This window comes from Stegodyphus dumicola, chromosome 4, assembly GCF_044657685.1.
Source record: "Stegodyphus dumicola isolate Sdum_Otavi_A_Nest chromosome 4, ASM4465768v1".
Classification (NCBI taxonomy): domain Eukaryota; kingdom Metazoa; phylum Arthropoda; class Arachnida; order Araneae; family Eresidae; genus Stegodyphus; species Stegodyphus dumicola.
Genome location: NC_140771.1, coordinates 190,139,834 through 190,156,685, shown reverse-complemented (window position 1 = coordinate 190,156,685; position 16,852 = coordinate 190,139,834). Strand labels below are relative to the sequence as shown.

Sequence of the window (16,852 nt, the reverse complement as noted above, 5' to 3'; positions counted from 1 at the left end):
TAGGTATAATTTGAGTCGTAGAATCGAAATATGGAAAACAAGTGGCACGTCATTTGAGAAAAAGTCAAATTTGGTGTCAAAATATCTGTCAAAATATCTATGTTAAAATGATGCTATATATAAATCTAATATATATCCTAAGTCGCGCTTTCGGAATATGAAAAACGTAATTTGAATTTTGTCAATTGGCCCAGTACAACGAGAGATATAGAACTGTCCCCTCCTCCTTTTTTTTCCGCAGTGTACATATAAGCGAAAAACATTTTTTTTAGAGCATCATCTATCGCTGGTTAGATTACAAAGAAACTTCATTATAAAATTGAAGCAAATCATAAAACTCCTATCTTCTATATTTAATTTCTAAGCTATCGAAATGCATACAGTTCCTTGAAGTCAATTACTTAAAATGTAACATTTTTATTTCTGAACTTCACATTACAAAAACTATGTTGAATAAATTTAAAACAGTTCAGCAGTTTGCCAAACAAGATGAAGTCAAGACAAATGAAAAATATGAAGAGGTTCAGCATAAAATTGCTACAACTAAATAATAGATTAAATAATCGATGCACGCTGTAGTTTGCCGGAGCTCACTTCTCCCTTTATCTAAAATATGCTACTTTAAGGAATTCAGGCGGAAGTTGTGATGACTGATTGAAAGAAGAGAGCTCGGAACAATCCATGCCTGCAACAGGTTCTGCGGCTCTGACAGGATCGAGGTGGTAGACAAAATTTTTAAGCAACTTGACAAAAAAGATTTCGAAAACTAAAAACTGTAAATTAAATACGAAACTCTATATTTGAAACTCTAGTATGTAGATAGAATGTAGAAAAATTTTAACTATGAGGATTTAAAAGTGAAATTAAAATCTGCGATTGCACTTACAGTGGTAACTTCTGCATTTTCTAGCCCATGTAAATTTCCCTGCTCCCATTCATGCATAAAAATAAAATTAAATAAATTATAAATATATAAGTAAAATTTTGAAAAATCTTACCAATGATGATAAGTTTTACTGGTCTGGTTACAGTTCTTGATCTTTTGTACTCTATTCTGCACTTATATATACCTTCGTCTTCAACCTGAACTGGTTTAATTTTTAATGTAGGAGGATATTCTGTGATTTTGAAGTGAGCCCGTCCAACCAATGTTTTGCCAGGAAAGTGCTTTGCTTCGGATGGTAGGCCCTTGCGAAAATCTAGGGTATAGATGGGAGATTTGGGAGCTTCTCTGTACCAAAGAATAAGAGATAGTATGTTCCTCTCCTTTGGAATAGCTATGTTGCATGGTAGAAGTGCTTCTCCACCCGCTACTGCTTGAAATTCTCGGATGGGAACTGAAAAAAAAAATTTTCTGGCATTAGATATTTCTAACACATTTATGTTTGTTAAATAATGTTTCGTTTGATAAGCATTTACTTCGGAATTTAGTTATTACTGGAATAGAAGTAAGACAGTCTTTTTATCATCTCGAAACAAGATGCTATTGTTTTTTCACTGCTCTCATTTTCATGCTTTAGCAACGTCCAAAATCTTGTCACTTATAGGGAAACGCGTGCTGCGAATTTCGAACAAATGTGGAAAAGGAAATATTCAACTACTCAGCTACATATTAATAAGTTAAGTCTTTACTTTATTAAATAAACGCATAGTTTCCATGGTGTTAATTTCGAAAAGAATAATTTTGTATCAAGTAAAGCACGGTAGCTTAAATTTGAGGTAAAGCACGGTAGCCTAAATTTAACAAAAATAAATTAAACACTTTAATGCTGCAGTTTTATTTCATGATGGTAGTTTTATTTTTTTCTTAATTAAAAACACTTCGAAGGAAAACACTTTGAGATACTTACGGTTCCCGGTTCATGAATTTCGTGTCTTAGTACAATCAAATATATTGCTCTTTGAGCAAATTATGTAGAGTAAAGCAGTAAAATAAATGCAAAGCTAATTTGTGAATAAATAACAAATTAAATAAGTGCAAAATTATCTAGACGGCGTTAATTTCAGGTTTATTGTTTTCGAAACAAATTTTTTCATTGTTACATTCTACTACTTTTATAAAGTATTTCTCCTGCCTAAGAAGTAGTAGTGGCCTTCGTAGTCTAGTGGTCAGCACTCTAGGCATGTATTCCATAGGTCCGTGGTTAGATTCCCGGCGAAGGCGTTGCTAATTTTTTATCTCTCCTGCTTCCAATTAACCTAATGTCTCTACACTTTGATATATAACGTTTGAAAGATGTTTCAAACACACCTATATGCTATAAAAATCCTTTCTTCCATATTACTATTTCAATTTTGTTAGCTTCGTTGTGTTTCGCCTCATGTGCATTCATAATGGATTTTTCAGTTTATATTTACCATTCACGATGCTTATTATAATCTTAGTAACTTAATTTTATTTTATACAACGGATTAAATAGAATTCAGTGTTTTATGCAAATAGTATTTTGATCCTCAGAGTGCACGGTTTGAAACTCTAGATACTTGCTTATGTATTAAAGATTTAGTGAGACGTATTAGCTATAGATCAATAAACATAAAGTTGAATTTGCAAATTCTTACTATTATATTTATTAATAGAAACAGGAAGTATTTGTGAATGTATTATGTGAGCATCAAGAATCTCGAAAAAATAATAATAATTCTCCTTAAATGCTAAAGTATTATTTATGAAGTGTTTTAACGGAATTCCTCAAAATTAGTGATATACTTCTGTAAATATATTTAAATTAATAAAACATTATTTATACATAATAGGAATTTAACTCAAAATATATCATGGAATTTCTCCCTGAGTTTCATGTTATTAAGATATTAAACTGAAATAATAATAAAAGAGGAGTCAGAAATTCAATCTAAAAGGAAACATGTCTTAAATGTTATGCAGTCAAAAAATAATAATTATTATTATTATTATTCTGAAGATCAATGGAAATTGGAATTGAAATTGTAATATAATTTAACGCTTTATTTTTCTGAAACTGAAGTTTCCGAAATTATATTTAAATTAAAATGTAAATGCTATATTCACAGATAAAACGTCGCAGCACACATCGATTCAGTCTCACGTTTTAAGACTCCTGAACAAATTAGTAACTTTGCAGTTTAGATTGCAATATCAAATAAATCTAAAACTATTCTCTTGTGTTATTTTTTCTTTGAATTATGCATTTTAATCAATTTTTTTGCATGCTACAGCAAAGAATAATACAGTTACACTATTTTATTTCATCAGAAGTGTAATATTAGGAGGCTGAAAAATAATGGAAACAAGCAAATACTCTTAATCAAGCATAGAAAATAAAAGTAATGTTTTTTAAGATTCAGATGGATTGTAGAAATGTTTTTCGCCCGGTAGTGTGAAACAGTGAAAATACAAAACTCAGAAAAGTGTATTTACCTTTTCAGGTTAAGGAGACATTAATGTACATACACATTCGGAAAAGAAGTCTCCAAAATGCGTTCTGATTGTTGTACAGAACCTAATAAGTTTAAGAATCATATATTATATACAAGAATTAGTTTGGCTGTAATGATCTATCAGGTGAAGATGTGTCATCTTAGAATTATAATAAATACATAATTGTATTTTTATTTTCTGACGTGAAATTGTGATTACTACTTTCTATCAGTTAATAATTCTCATAAATGTACAGAAGGCTTTTAGGAAAACAGTTTAAGATTTAAAGGCATTCGTGGAGCAAGCCCGATTCTTGTGCTCTCTTAGATCTTCTCCAGACATCCCCAAACACGTAATTATGAGATTCGCTTTAACTATATTATAGCACACGTTTTAGGATAAGATATTTCAAGCCAGAAATGCATCAAAACAAAGCAAATACCCCACCATAATTCTGTACATTGTTAGGTATATGGGTAGACTAAATTTAGTACAAGTATTTGTATTTCTTTAGTCTGTAGAGACAGTAGGATATTTTGGAAGCAGGAAGTTGAAAAAATGAGCAATATCCTAGCCGGGATGCGAACCACGGACTCCTCGAATACGCGCCGAGCGTGCTGACCATTACATCACGAAGGTATGCTAATAAGGCGGGAGAAATAAATACCTTATATACTCCCCTTTTAAAGGGAGGCTGGGGATTAGGGGACCCAGTCACCAAATCCTGGTGGCGGAGAAAAATCATCCACCACCGTTTTTAGTTCGGGCTCCACTGCGGAGACATTATATTATTTCGAAGCAGAGGACGTAAAAAATGAGCAATGCCCTCACCGGGATTCGAACCACGAACCTCTCGAATACGCACCGAGCGTACTGACCATTACACCACGAAGGCATGTATATTTTGACCAAGAAGGCGGGAGAAATATAAGGTATTCCTTATAATTCTTGGAAGAATTATAAGGTATTCCCCCCGTTAATTATAATAAAAAAATTGAATGGATAGGGTTATTTGATTTATTATCAGAACTACCTGCTTATGAGTAAACGTACTTTCGTAGAGGACTCTTAAAGAAAAACTTAATCAAACTCACATTAGACCTGCGGAAAAACCAAGAAAACACCTGAACAACCGATCCGCTTATTAAGAAAAGAAACTGACACGATCTGTTAGTGTTCAGTGTTTTTATCCAAAAACGTCACTGATAGGGTTATTATAGACAAAAGTAACAGACTAGTCAATAAATTTATGACGTCGAATTTTACCGTCTATTTCCTTGTTTTTTTTTTATTGTACGCGAGAGATGCTATTAGTCTCGATCCTCAATTTCTGCTTGCATCACTTTTCAGATAAAAGGATGTTGCCAGCAGATGATTTCTACATTTATTTTATGTAATATGTTTGCAATAATATAGCGAACATTAATAAAAAATTTTCTAGTACGCGGAGAGAATTCCATGTTTTCAGGTAAGTATGCAGTCAGCAGTGTTTTTAGCTGTTAAATATTTAGTTTTAGTTTAAGAATATAAAAATCCACTTTTATTCAAATTTTGGTATTTATTACATTTTTCTTTATTTGTTATTCTATAATTTCTAAAACAAGTTAAAAATAATCTAAACGCAAATAAATGTGCATGTATTCTTTAAGTTTATAGAAGAGCGGACAAGATGCATTTTAAGATATTACTCTCATGCCATAGATGAAGTCAGCATAAAACTACAAACTTAGTACATGTCCGACATATGTATAAAGCACGGATAAAATATGCTGCATAAACAAAATTGCGAAGACTGAGCTTGTTACATCACAATGTGATCTCGCTTTTTACAGTAAGCTTAAAAAAAGTCACTGGTAGGGCTATTATAGACAAAAGTAACAGACTAGTCAATAAATTTATCACGTCGAATTTTACCGTCTATTTTTTTTTTTTTTTTACTTATTGCACGCGAGAGATGCTATTAGTCTCGATCCTCAATTTCTGCGTGCATCACTCGATCCTCAATTTCTGCCTGTTATTTTCTAATATAATAACAATAGTCAGTTATTTATTATTGAAAATTAACATTAAATTCGTTATTTTAAATTTACATTCCTAATAGTTAAGCTTCGGTTTTTCTAAGTATAACAAACTGTTTATATTTAAATTTAACATGATTGAGTACCTCAGTTATGCTAATTATTAAAACTTTAAACAACGTCGTAGTTACTCGCACCTGTATTTCATACAATTTCTGAGAGGTATTCTGATTAGAGTTTTAAGCTTAAGTATTTATACAAAGAAAAAGAGAAAAAAAAATCAGATTTTTGCGGTCATTTAAAACGCTTCTTTTAAAGTTCAATATGATTTATCAGTAGACGTCATTGAAAGAGATGTCCCAGGTGTAATAGCGAAACATTTTATAGGATTAGATTATACATTAGATGATTATACATTTTAACTAACATGAGAATGTTATATATCTTCAATATAAAAATGTGTAATGTAATTATATAAACATATTTAATGATTTAATTAGATATCACGAATTAAAAGTATTTTAATTTAGATCAATCAGATTAAAAACTTTTAAAAATAATATATTTAAGATATGCATATTTTGCTTTTAAGTAGTTTAGTTTATTAGTTAATAATAGACAGACTAAATATGAAAGAATATCTTACATTTTTACACATCGCAACAGACTTGACCGAAAAGTAAAACAATGCATTAAAGTTTGTAAGGATTTTAAGTTTTACTAACATTTATTTTATTTTAAAAACTTTACTATTCTCTCTTATTTTCCATTTCAGGACAGAATAAACGCAAAGAGGTTTGCTTATGCAATTTGAGCTTGCAATCTCTTAAGTATTTAAGTTGTGCCTTTTAGCCAAGATAGAAATAGAGAGAGACTTTTCGTTTCTTTACCTCGCGCGCGAATTTCAGTCAGTTTTTGTCTGCCTTTGAGGCCAGAACTTAGTTCTCTATACTGTTTCGAAACTAATAGCCTTTTTGCCCTAAAAAATAAAAGTAAAAAGAAATCACGAGATAACAGTAGCGACAGCATTTGTGATGTTACCTGGGATTTGATTTCATCCGAAGCAGTTTGTAATTTAATTATTTATAATTAGGAATACATATACAGGGTGGTTATAATTAAAGTGACCCTATTCAGACCACTGTAGAGCTCGTTAAGTCTATCGGATTTTGATGAAACTTGGTATATACGTTATATAGACTATGGGAAAAAAATTCTGTAGTGAAAAATAACTCAAATTGTGACCACCAGATTGCAATTTTCAAAAATTCCTTATGCTAATTAGTCAAACCTACAAAGAGACTTGTTACCAGAGCCCGAAAAATCATTCTGCGTGCTTTTGTCATCGTTAATCATGCCCTTAAAGAAGAAAGATCGAAAGTTACTGGTTAAACTGTTTCATCAGTCCACTGTCATCATGCAAGATGGAGCAACTCCCCACATTGGACGCCAAGTTAAAGAACTGCTTCATGCTAAACTTTGGCCCGAATCGTGTAATATCCAGAGCTTTTCCGTATACCTGGCCTCCTCGTCCACCCGATTTAAATCTTTGTGATTTCTGGTTGTGGGGATTCCTAAAAGACCGTGTTTATGGAGGAGGAATTATGACTTTACCTGAGTTGAAAGCCAGCATTACACGCCATCTCGCTGAAATCCCTCGAGAGTTACTTCGCGCTACCATTGAACACGATATGATGTGCTTTTGACACGTAATATTTGACGTTTTTTGACACGTAATTGATGCAAATGGAGCACACATTCTGTAACTGAATAAATTATAATGATTCTGACAGATTTTTTGTCCTTCTTTAGGTGGCACAATTCTCCTGGGTGGCCAAAATTTGAACTATTCTTTTATTGCAGAAATCGTTTTCCCATAGTCCATATAACATATATACCAAATTTCATCAACATTCAATAAGTAGAACGGGTTTTAGAGTGGTCTAAATAGGGTCACTTTAATTATACCCCCCTGTACTTTGTAGGGAATGGCAAGTTCTGACATTTTAACGCGAAAGTTGGAACACAGTGACATTGCTCTTCTCGGTTGATATAAGTTTTAATGATATTTCTGAATTAAATCCTTCATTTCTAATGATGATTGTTGTTTTGTTATTTACCGTATACTCATTTTGTTATGGATACTGATTTGAGGTTTTTAACGAAATAAATTTGTTCTCCAGGTTAAACTGTTTGAAAACATACGTAAATAATTAATAGCATTTTTCTTTTAATTTTACTAGGATTAAATCTCTTTTCTGGGTTTTTCAGCTGCCCTCTAATTAACACTGAATCTGTATTGTAATCGTGGACTTTGTCCGGTATTATAATGGCAAATCGAGGGTTGGCTGTTACATGAAAATGGCATTTGCTGTACAGTCTTTATTAATATATAGTATGAAATATTTTATCCATTTTTAAACAATTTTATTCGCATTTTAATTTGAATATCTTTTATACTGTAATTTTTCATTTTGAATACACCTTAATTTTTTAAAATAAAATGCTGCTTCTCATTTTTTTAGAAAGTTTAGAAATAATATTCAATTCAACTGCAGAGTGCGGTGTGGTAAAATTTCTTTCAAGAAAACTCATTAGAGTGTTTCGCTTTAGTTATGGGAGCGGTTTTCCTTTCAGTAAAGTACCTTAGAGTACAACAGAAACTCGGCAAATTCTGACAAAGAGTGATTTTTTTCCTCCTTCGATCACGGTTTAGGTGCTTATATGTTCGAAGCGGAGGTCTTGGTAGATTAGAATCAATAACGGAGATGCAATTTGTGAAATTCCTGAGGAAATAGCTATCGCTTCTTGTTCCTTTCATTGATTGTCGGTGCTTCCATTAAGCAAAATGGTTCTTCTTTGTCCAGTTTGTCGTAAAAGAACATGACATCACGTGCAACGTATATAGCTGGCCAATTTAAACAAAGTATGCCAACGCACGTGGCTACTTTGTTTAAAAACTTGAAGTTCCCAAAACTTCCTAAAAAGTTGCGCTTTAATGCTGCAGTAAGCTAATTTATAACGTAATAAAATAGGCTGTCTAAACCGCAAAAGTTTAACGTAATAACACTAAAAAGTACCTTTATTGAAATTTACAGTGTTTATTTTAAAATTGCAAAGGAAATCTCTTTCTTTTCTTAAGTTTCCCTAAATTTTGTCGTTATTTACTACCGCAATATAAAAGATGTTACATTTTCTTTTACTTTTATTTAAAATATAGTTGTACTGAAAATACGATCATTAATCTTTAAATTCTATGAATAATAGTTAATATTCTCCAGCTAAAGCGTTATTTATTTAATAAATGAAAAATATGTATCTTTTTGTGAACTTTTTAGCTTCTGCATTCTGAGACTTTAAAATTATATTTCAAGTTTACTTTTCAAACAGTTTTCCTTGTTCTGTTTAAAATCGTAGAAAAACGATATTGGTATTCAGCGGAGAATAGAATAGAATATCAAATTCAGCTCGTTTTAAAATTAAAATTATTCATAACTTGTGAGTTAAAAGAAATATAAAAAAATTACATTGATAACAATATAATGAAAAATGTATAAATCTAAATTTACTTTCAGATATCAGAGAAATTTTTGTTAGCAGTAGCAAAAATACTATTTTCGTGAATTTTTTTATTTAAAGAATAAGTGCAGTTAGACGTATAATTTGGTTCTAAGATTTCTTTGATTTCTAAGGCAAAAGTACAGTCAAAAATTTTAGTAGTGTTTCACAAATAAAGAGAAAGAAAAAAAAAAAGAGAATGAAAGAAACTTATCGGACTTAAATGAAATTTTCAGTCAAAATACGATAATTTACTTTTATTGCTTATAAAATTATGACCCGCTTGTATAAAAAAAGGTCTCCTATTGTAGTAAAAAGGATTTACATGATCATATTTGACATAGCCATATAGTATATATTACTTTATAATAAATAATTTATTGCGTGTTAATGAACGTGTCATTTTATTTCAATAGCAAAGACAAAATATATTTTTGTAAACACTTAATGTTAAGTATCCCCAAATCATTTATTTTGCAAAACAGTATTAACACTTACAATTAAGAAAATACTCTCAGCTAAATTATATCTTTAGAAAAAAAAAATTATATTTAGAAAATTAACTATAATTAGACACACAGTTTACCGAAGACTATTAACTGATTATTTCCTTTGTAAATACGAGAGAACACTAACATATATATATATATAACACACTAACATAAAATTACTTTTTAACTTGAATGTTAAGCCCACCAGAGACCGAGCGGTAAAGTCCTTGAAAACTAGTAGTTTAGTACAATGTTCGAATCCCATGAATGGGGCAGTTGCATGGCCGCTTTCGTGTTTTACCTCATGTGCAACGTTACGAGCAACAATACGAGCCAGTTTCTCTTAGAAAGTAATCCACGAAGACATCCCTCCCTTCCGTGTAGTGCCTTAGGGCGGAAGACGTAAATAATAATAATATTTTGAATATTAATCTGAATCGGCGATCGAAATTTGCTCTATATCGAAACCCTAAAGACAACCTTGACTTAGCAAAATTGTTACCGTCGATTTGTTAAAACATTTTCTCTCATTATATTTTTATTCCGGCAATATTGCTTAATGTTTCATGCGTTTATAAACTATTGATATCAAATTATAAGGTAGACTGATGACCACCGGCGTCTTCAGAAATTCCCGATAACTTCACGAATTTTTTTCGGGGGAAAGGCGGACAAGAAAGGTATATTTTTGAATGTGTATTGCTTGGAGTATTCATCTAATAGTCCATGGACCACTTTTTGTGAACGATGACTTTCTAAAGCTAAATAACAATTTACTAGCTGAAAAAATTTACTGACTGAAAAGATTTTTAAATTAATATAAATAAATTGAAATTTTTATTTTACAAGGCCCTAACAGAACAGTACTGTAATTTTAACAATGCAAAGCTTGCTTTCAAGGAAATTCAAAATGGTCCTAATTAAGACGACGAGTAGGCGCAGTGTTTTAAATGGCAAATAATTCTATATTGCAACAACTGATATTAAGCATTTTATAGACCATGTTTAAGATCCAAAAGCTTAGTCTCATTTATAATTTCCCAAGCTGTATCTTAAGGAGACTAGAGTATATTTTCTAAATCTTTATTCATTATCTTTTCACATCGAAGAAAATATGCTTTAAATCAATTAATTATTTTTTTACAAAATAAACATAATTTTTGTTTTTTCACTCAGATTAAACCGAAATTAATTATGAGGGAATGAGGTTTTTACACTATTTTGTTAAAAAAAATGTGTTGGCATTAAAAATGAAGTGTCATTTTAAATATCTTTGTAAAGCATCTAAATTAAAAACCATAATAATAACGTCTTCATTAAATCAAACTTTAAAACTTCAATTTATCATAATTTAAATTCCATAAAAATATAATAGAGTAGTGATTTATAGTTGATAGAATTAATAACCATACAAAATGACAAAGTTTCATGTCAGGGTGTCTTGGAAGTAATAAGATTCTTTATTTCTTCCAACGTGAATAAACACAAGCATGGTTATTGCAGTAATTACAGGTAAAAACTGGGCTAGAAAAGAAAAATAAAGATCCAAAAAGAATAGAACAGGAAATGTATAATAAAATAAAAATATAAAAATAGTAAAATTACCTTATTATAAAAACTAACATTGTAAACCTGAGATATTATATTAAAGAGATGAAAGAAATGATCATCAGAAACTTGGCAGTAGAATTTCAAATATTACTAAGGAAAAAACTGTGAGATTTGGCAGAGTTTAAAATAATTTTCATTTTGCGAATGTTGAAACAAAAGAAAGGCCTAAAAAAGAAGAGATGGCTTTGCATTATTCATCATGAAAGCAGAGGTTACTACCAAACAATTCCAATCCAAAATAAGAAACTACGTTTCCAAGACCAAAATATATCAATAGAAGAAAAACAAAATATTTCCTATTCCTACATTATTACTGCAAAGAACTAAGCTTGTTTTCTTTCAAGACCCATAGTGGCATGTATGTGTGAAGATTTCTTTCTTTTTTTTCTTGGTTTTCTCCTTCCTTTCTTTTATGCAGTTGAATTCAGCTCTTTTCGATACAATTTTTTCCACGTATCCCCCCCAAAGCAGTTTCTGGAATCTAACTCTTACAGTCCACGTAAACCAGCCTTTCTTATAGATTGGCAGCTTGCTCAACACACATACTAATGTAACATATATCTTTCTTTCTTCTCACTTTATCTACGATTACTTTTTAATGATTCTTTTTCATCAGTTTTTCGCCTTCCATTTATATTTCAGTCTTATGTTTGTATTGTTTGTATTCATCACACTTACATGTGCGTAAATGTTGTATATGGGTGCATATATTATGCATCTGTAATTTATTCTTGGCATCAATTCATTTTCTTCTTTAGGATGATCAACATTTTACTCCTTTCCTTGTTCTGTCATGTACGAATTGGAACCTAAAACTATCAAATAGGGTTTCCAACCATTTTTTTTTTTTTTTTTTTTTTTTTTTTTTTTGCATCGATGCCCTCTAAAAGAAATGGCTTCATATACTCCCCTCGCATTTTTTCTATAATGTACAGCATGAAACATAATCATAATGCAAAAAAATGTACATAAATAATTTAAAATAAAAACTGGACTAAGAATATAATAAAAAGTTTTGAAAAAAGAATAATTTATTAGATTTAATTTTACATATGTTACATACGTTTTCAGAAACAAATCAGATTCTAATTGCAAAAAAGTCTACTTAATTTAATATCGTGGCTGCACTTGATGTATTGATGCGATTTTACTTTTTTAATTTGGAATAAAATTGCTTAACTTAACTCTTAAATTGTCTCATTCAAAAATATTCAATCTGTTTCTTGTTCTTGTAGATTATTGACGAAACTAAGGCCTTTACCTTTTGTAATTTAAGTATATATATATATACCTTTAATGCGTATTCATGCACGAAATTGTTATCCATAAATAGTATGATATTGTTTTGCTTTCTGGCATTGCTAAATAAATGAGCTTCTAAACATCTTCGTGTACAGACTTATTAATAAAAAATGGAACTTTTCTATGAAAAATACAGATAACAATGTAAATTTAAAGGGGCGTTTTTAAAGTATCTCATTTGAATTAAAAAATAATAATACGGTTTCACGCTAGGGAATTCCTTTAGTTTCACTGTACCGTGCTCTTGATTTTCCCTCTGCAACTGGTTTGGAAAATAGCCGATGTTATTCAACGTGAGCTGCCCAAACGGGACATCAACTATGATTCTTATACTGAAGGACTTGTCTCGAATTCCAGAGAAAGATACGGATGCTTGTAAGCGTATGGCATTAAGCATTGTGTGGCAAGAAAGCATTAAGAATACACACAGAGAAGAAAGCATCTCGAGAGCATCTTGTTATTAGGGAAAGAGGGATGGGAGTTTCTCAGACTGCATCTGGGATCTTCTCCCTCAAAATTCTAATTGGGGGAAAGCCTGCTAGAAGCTTAGACATTAGCAAAAGCCAGGCAATACCTAATATGGCTACGTAGATAAGTGATTTCAGAAAAAAAAACTTCAGTATATATGTGAGGTTCTATAAGCAATATTGTTCTTTCTTTTGGTGATTTAAAAAGCCAAAAATAAATGCTAAAATTTAGGAGCGAGTAGTGAGATCAATGCTCCAGACGCCTTAATCGGTTAGATTGCAAATATTAGTGTCATCATTACAAGAATTATTGAACGGTAATTAAATTAATAAATGGAATGTTCTAAGAAAGCTTCGTTAACATATGAAAAATCAAGGAAAGTTTAGAACAGTAACCCAGGCAATTATGCATCTGTATTTGTGTACAATCTTTTGTACAAAACGTTATGAAGTCTATGTATTATATTTTTTATGAAATTTCGTTTGACTTGTTTTTAATCGCACAAAGCTAAAAGGAAACTAAATTGTCAACGTTTTCAAACCTAACGTATATAAAGTGTAAAGCCTAAAAGACATTTGCGAAAGCACTTACAAGGAATAGCTTCCAGACTGTCTCCAGAGTACAATATTGACGATATCAATAAGATTGTTTCCTTCATGAGTTATATTTCGCATAGGAAGTTCTCCCATATCTGCTTTTATGCTTTATGCTTTTGGGAATTTTGGGCTAAATATTTACTTTAACGTAACATTCCCATTTGCACTTATACTCTATTTGAAACATTTAGCATTGACCAATACTTGTTTTTATATGCTTCTATTCTCCTCACATGATCCTACGTTTCGCGAGAAAAGTAAAATCACGCAGAAAGATTTTACAGGTTTTCTTGAAAAATCACATTTTGTAATGTATCATTCCTAATAGACGTTTTAATTTTTTATTTCGTTTTAATATAGACACAAATATTCATTCCTGATAGATATTTTAAGTTGTAATTTGCTTGTTTACAGATTCAGTTTATAATACATACAAGTTTTATAATACATACATGGCGATAACCAGGAAACCGATGTTACAAATTATACCCATTTTCGTCACATCTATTGTGTTCTTCATAATATAGACACATGACGATTTAAAGCAAGTTAGAAAATTTTAGTGTTTGAAATAATCATGAAAAACTCAGAATGTCACTTATAAAAAGTGAAAAAATATAAAAGAAAAATGGAACGGAAAAATACGTTTCTCTGTTTTATGGTTTTCTGACAGCAGGGCCCCAGATAGAAATAGATACATATTGGCTATCACCTCCCAGCGGAACGACTTTCTTCAAAATTTTTATCCTTATGCCTTACAAAATGATGATATTGCTTTGTACTTTTGTCGTGCTACAACCGGGTAATAATTTTTATAATATCAAAGAATGCGCACTGGAAAAATTTCGAACCCTATCTTTTCCGAAATATATATATATATATATATCTTACAAATCTTTTACTAAGATTAGATTTCGAAATTACAAGAAAAACATTAAAAAAAAAAAAACTGAAAGAAGAACTGTTCTGAAGAAAATGTTTCCGAGTTAGCGCTGTAAAGAAAGCGTAGAATGTCACTCTGTATCTAAACTAGAGAAAAATGATTGCTTTACTCGAAAATTGTTGCGTTTTTCTTAAAGCTATGTGGATGGCATGTAGTTGCATTAACAAAAATACAACTCGAGCGAAAGCAAATATGTGTAATAGAAGACGATGTTCATTATCCAGCATGGAAGATGCTCCAAGAGGAATAATAAACTTAAAAAAACAATTATTCGTAATTTCGTATTTTCAATTTCTTTTTCGGCTACTGATATGATTAAATATTTCTAGAAACGTTTTTACGGATTGGATAATGATATTTCGCCTTTGAAGTTTGTTACTTATCCAGAGCGTATGATAAATATTTTAAAACGTACGAGTATAAAGGAAATATTGAATATACACCTGTTTTGCTTCTGAAGTATTTGGTAGTTTGTTTTTGTTATAAAGTTTTGTTTTGTTGTTATCGAGTCTGTTTTATTAGTTTGTTACTGAAAGACAATTGACTTTTTTTTTTTTTTTTTTTTTTAATATCTACATTTTAAAATAAACTACATGTTACTTTGGATATTAACTTATTTTCATTTCTCTGCCGTAACTTAACCGTAGCTGATTTGTATTGGAGCGGAAGATCGAAAATAAATCAAAATTTCATGGTTTATTTATCATCAAAAATCTAGCATGTTACTGCCGAAAAATTTAGTTTTATTATTAGCCCCAATGAACAACAGATATAGAATTACTGAAAAAAGGTCTTCATTTATTTTTCTGTATTATATTATTACAACATGTTAATGTATTATGTACCTCATTACAAATTGCATCTTAATTAAACAAATAAATAAATAAAGATGAAAAACAAATAAATAAATAAACCAGGGGGGATTTAAGGCTTTAAAATATAGCAAATCGCACTCTTCTGTTCTCTCCTCGAACTATCTTGTTAAAACTTCTAATGCCATGCACAAATGCTACAAATTTTGTGACCATTTTGGAATCGCAACGATTTTCTAAGTGAACTTGAGTCCCACCTAACAAATGGAAACTGAATTAATGCAAAAAAACTAAGTTTTATGAATTCGATTAATTACATTATTAATAAAAGATAAGACAGACTATTAATTATAACAAATAAAAGATTTCCTAAGAAAAATTGGCTATTACTTATGTTCATACGGTGAAGACAATGACAATGCCCATACCGCCAGGCATTTGAGGGATTCAAAATACAAGCTGAATCAACATAACATGATCAGGTGGAATACATTTCGCTGCCGACAGAAATTTAAAGAGTTTATTTAAAACAATTATTTAGTAAACCTTTTAAAAGTTTTAGTATGGACGGTTATCGTTAAGCAGTTAATATGAGGGAAAGTATCTTCAGCATGCATATAATAAAATAGTTTTTAAAAAAAGTAACTTAAAAAAGGAAAACAATTATAGAGATTTCCTATTCTATTAGCATTTCCCCTTTCAGAGCTGTTTCAAACAAATTTTATTAGAATACTGAGAGCTTCCCTTTACAGTATTTACTAATTTTAAATAGTAAATAATTTTACTATTTAAAATTAGTAAATACTTTCTCACACTGTGAATTAAAATATAAGAAACAACTATAATTCTAAAATCAGTTGACCAGAAATAAATATTTAACAGATATTTAACAGATAAATTTTTTTGTTTTAGATATTTTAATTCAAACTTCTAATTTTATTTAATTTTCTAGCATATGAGTTTTGTAAAGAATAGACAGATATTTACTCTATTTTAGAATTCTAAGTACTATAAATATTGCAAATAAAATAATTATTGTGAATGGAAAAAGTACGGTAGCAAAATAAGTAAAATAACTGGCAGACGAAGTTGCTTTATAAGGGTACTTCGAGGATCGTTAAAATAAGTATAAACTTCAAGGATCCTTAAAATATCAGCTTTTATTCTTTACTTTTATACTTTAAGGTATACTTAGGTACTTTAATGTATTCTTAGGTTTTCTATTCTTAGGTACTTTTTATCCTGATTCATGTCAGAATTTTAACAGAGTAATTTTATAGCACATCATTGTAATTTATGCTGCTTCGTGCATACTTTATACGCTAAGTCATGTCAAACCATAATATAGATCAACAGTGATTTTGTTATACGCATAATTTATGCTGATTATTCCGCATTTTCGTGCGATGATTACAGAATTGAAATTACTTTTTATGTAATACGACATTCCTTTACATGTTATATATTAATATTGCCGTTTGGTAAATAGCACGTCTGACAATCTAATTCTTCAGAATGCATTCTGCCGTTTGCATGAAAGAGTATGTAAAGAAAAATAAATAAATTAACCTTAAAAATAAAGGCAATTTTAAGAAATAAATAACAAAAGCAATTTTTAATTTCAAGAGCTTTAATGTAAATTGTTCACAATTT

The 16,852-nt window shown here is 30.3% G+C and overlaps 1 protein-coding gene and 1 long non-coding RNA gene across 5 annotated transcripts in view; one reads left to right on the top strand and one right to left on the bottom strand.

The window, feature by feature from the left end:
• The window catches only part of LOC118194633 (neural cell adhesion molecule 2-like), a 700,988-nt gene that overhangs the window by 216,636 nt on the left and 467,500 nt on the right, over positions 1–16,852 (bottom strand). For all 3 annotated transcript variants that reach the window (XM_085815883.1, XM_085815885.1, XM_085815884.1), the window contains exon 3: positions 999–1,337. In XM_085815883.1, coding sequence (XP_085672009.1) covers positions 999–1,337 — 339 coding nt within the window. The remainder of the gene's footprint in view (positions 1–998; positions 1,338–16,852) is intronic.
• Positions 1–16,852, top strand: part of LOC146997776 (uncharacterized) — a 620,175-nt gene that overhangs the window by 298,999 nt on the left and 304,324 nt on the right. The gene's annotated exons all lie outside the window — the stretch shown is intronic.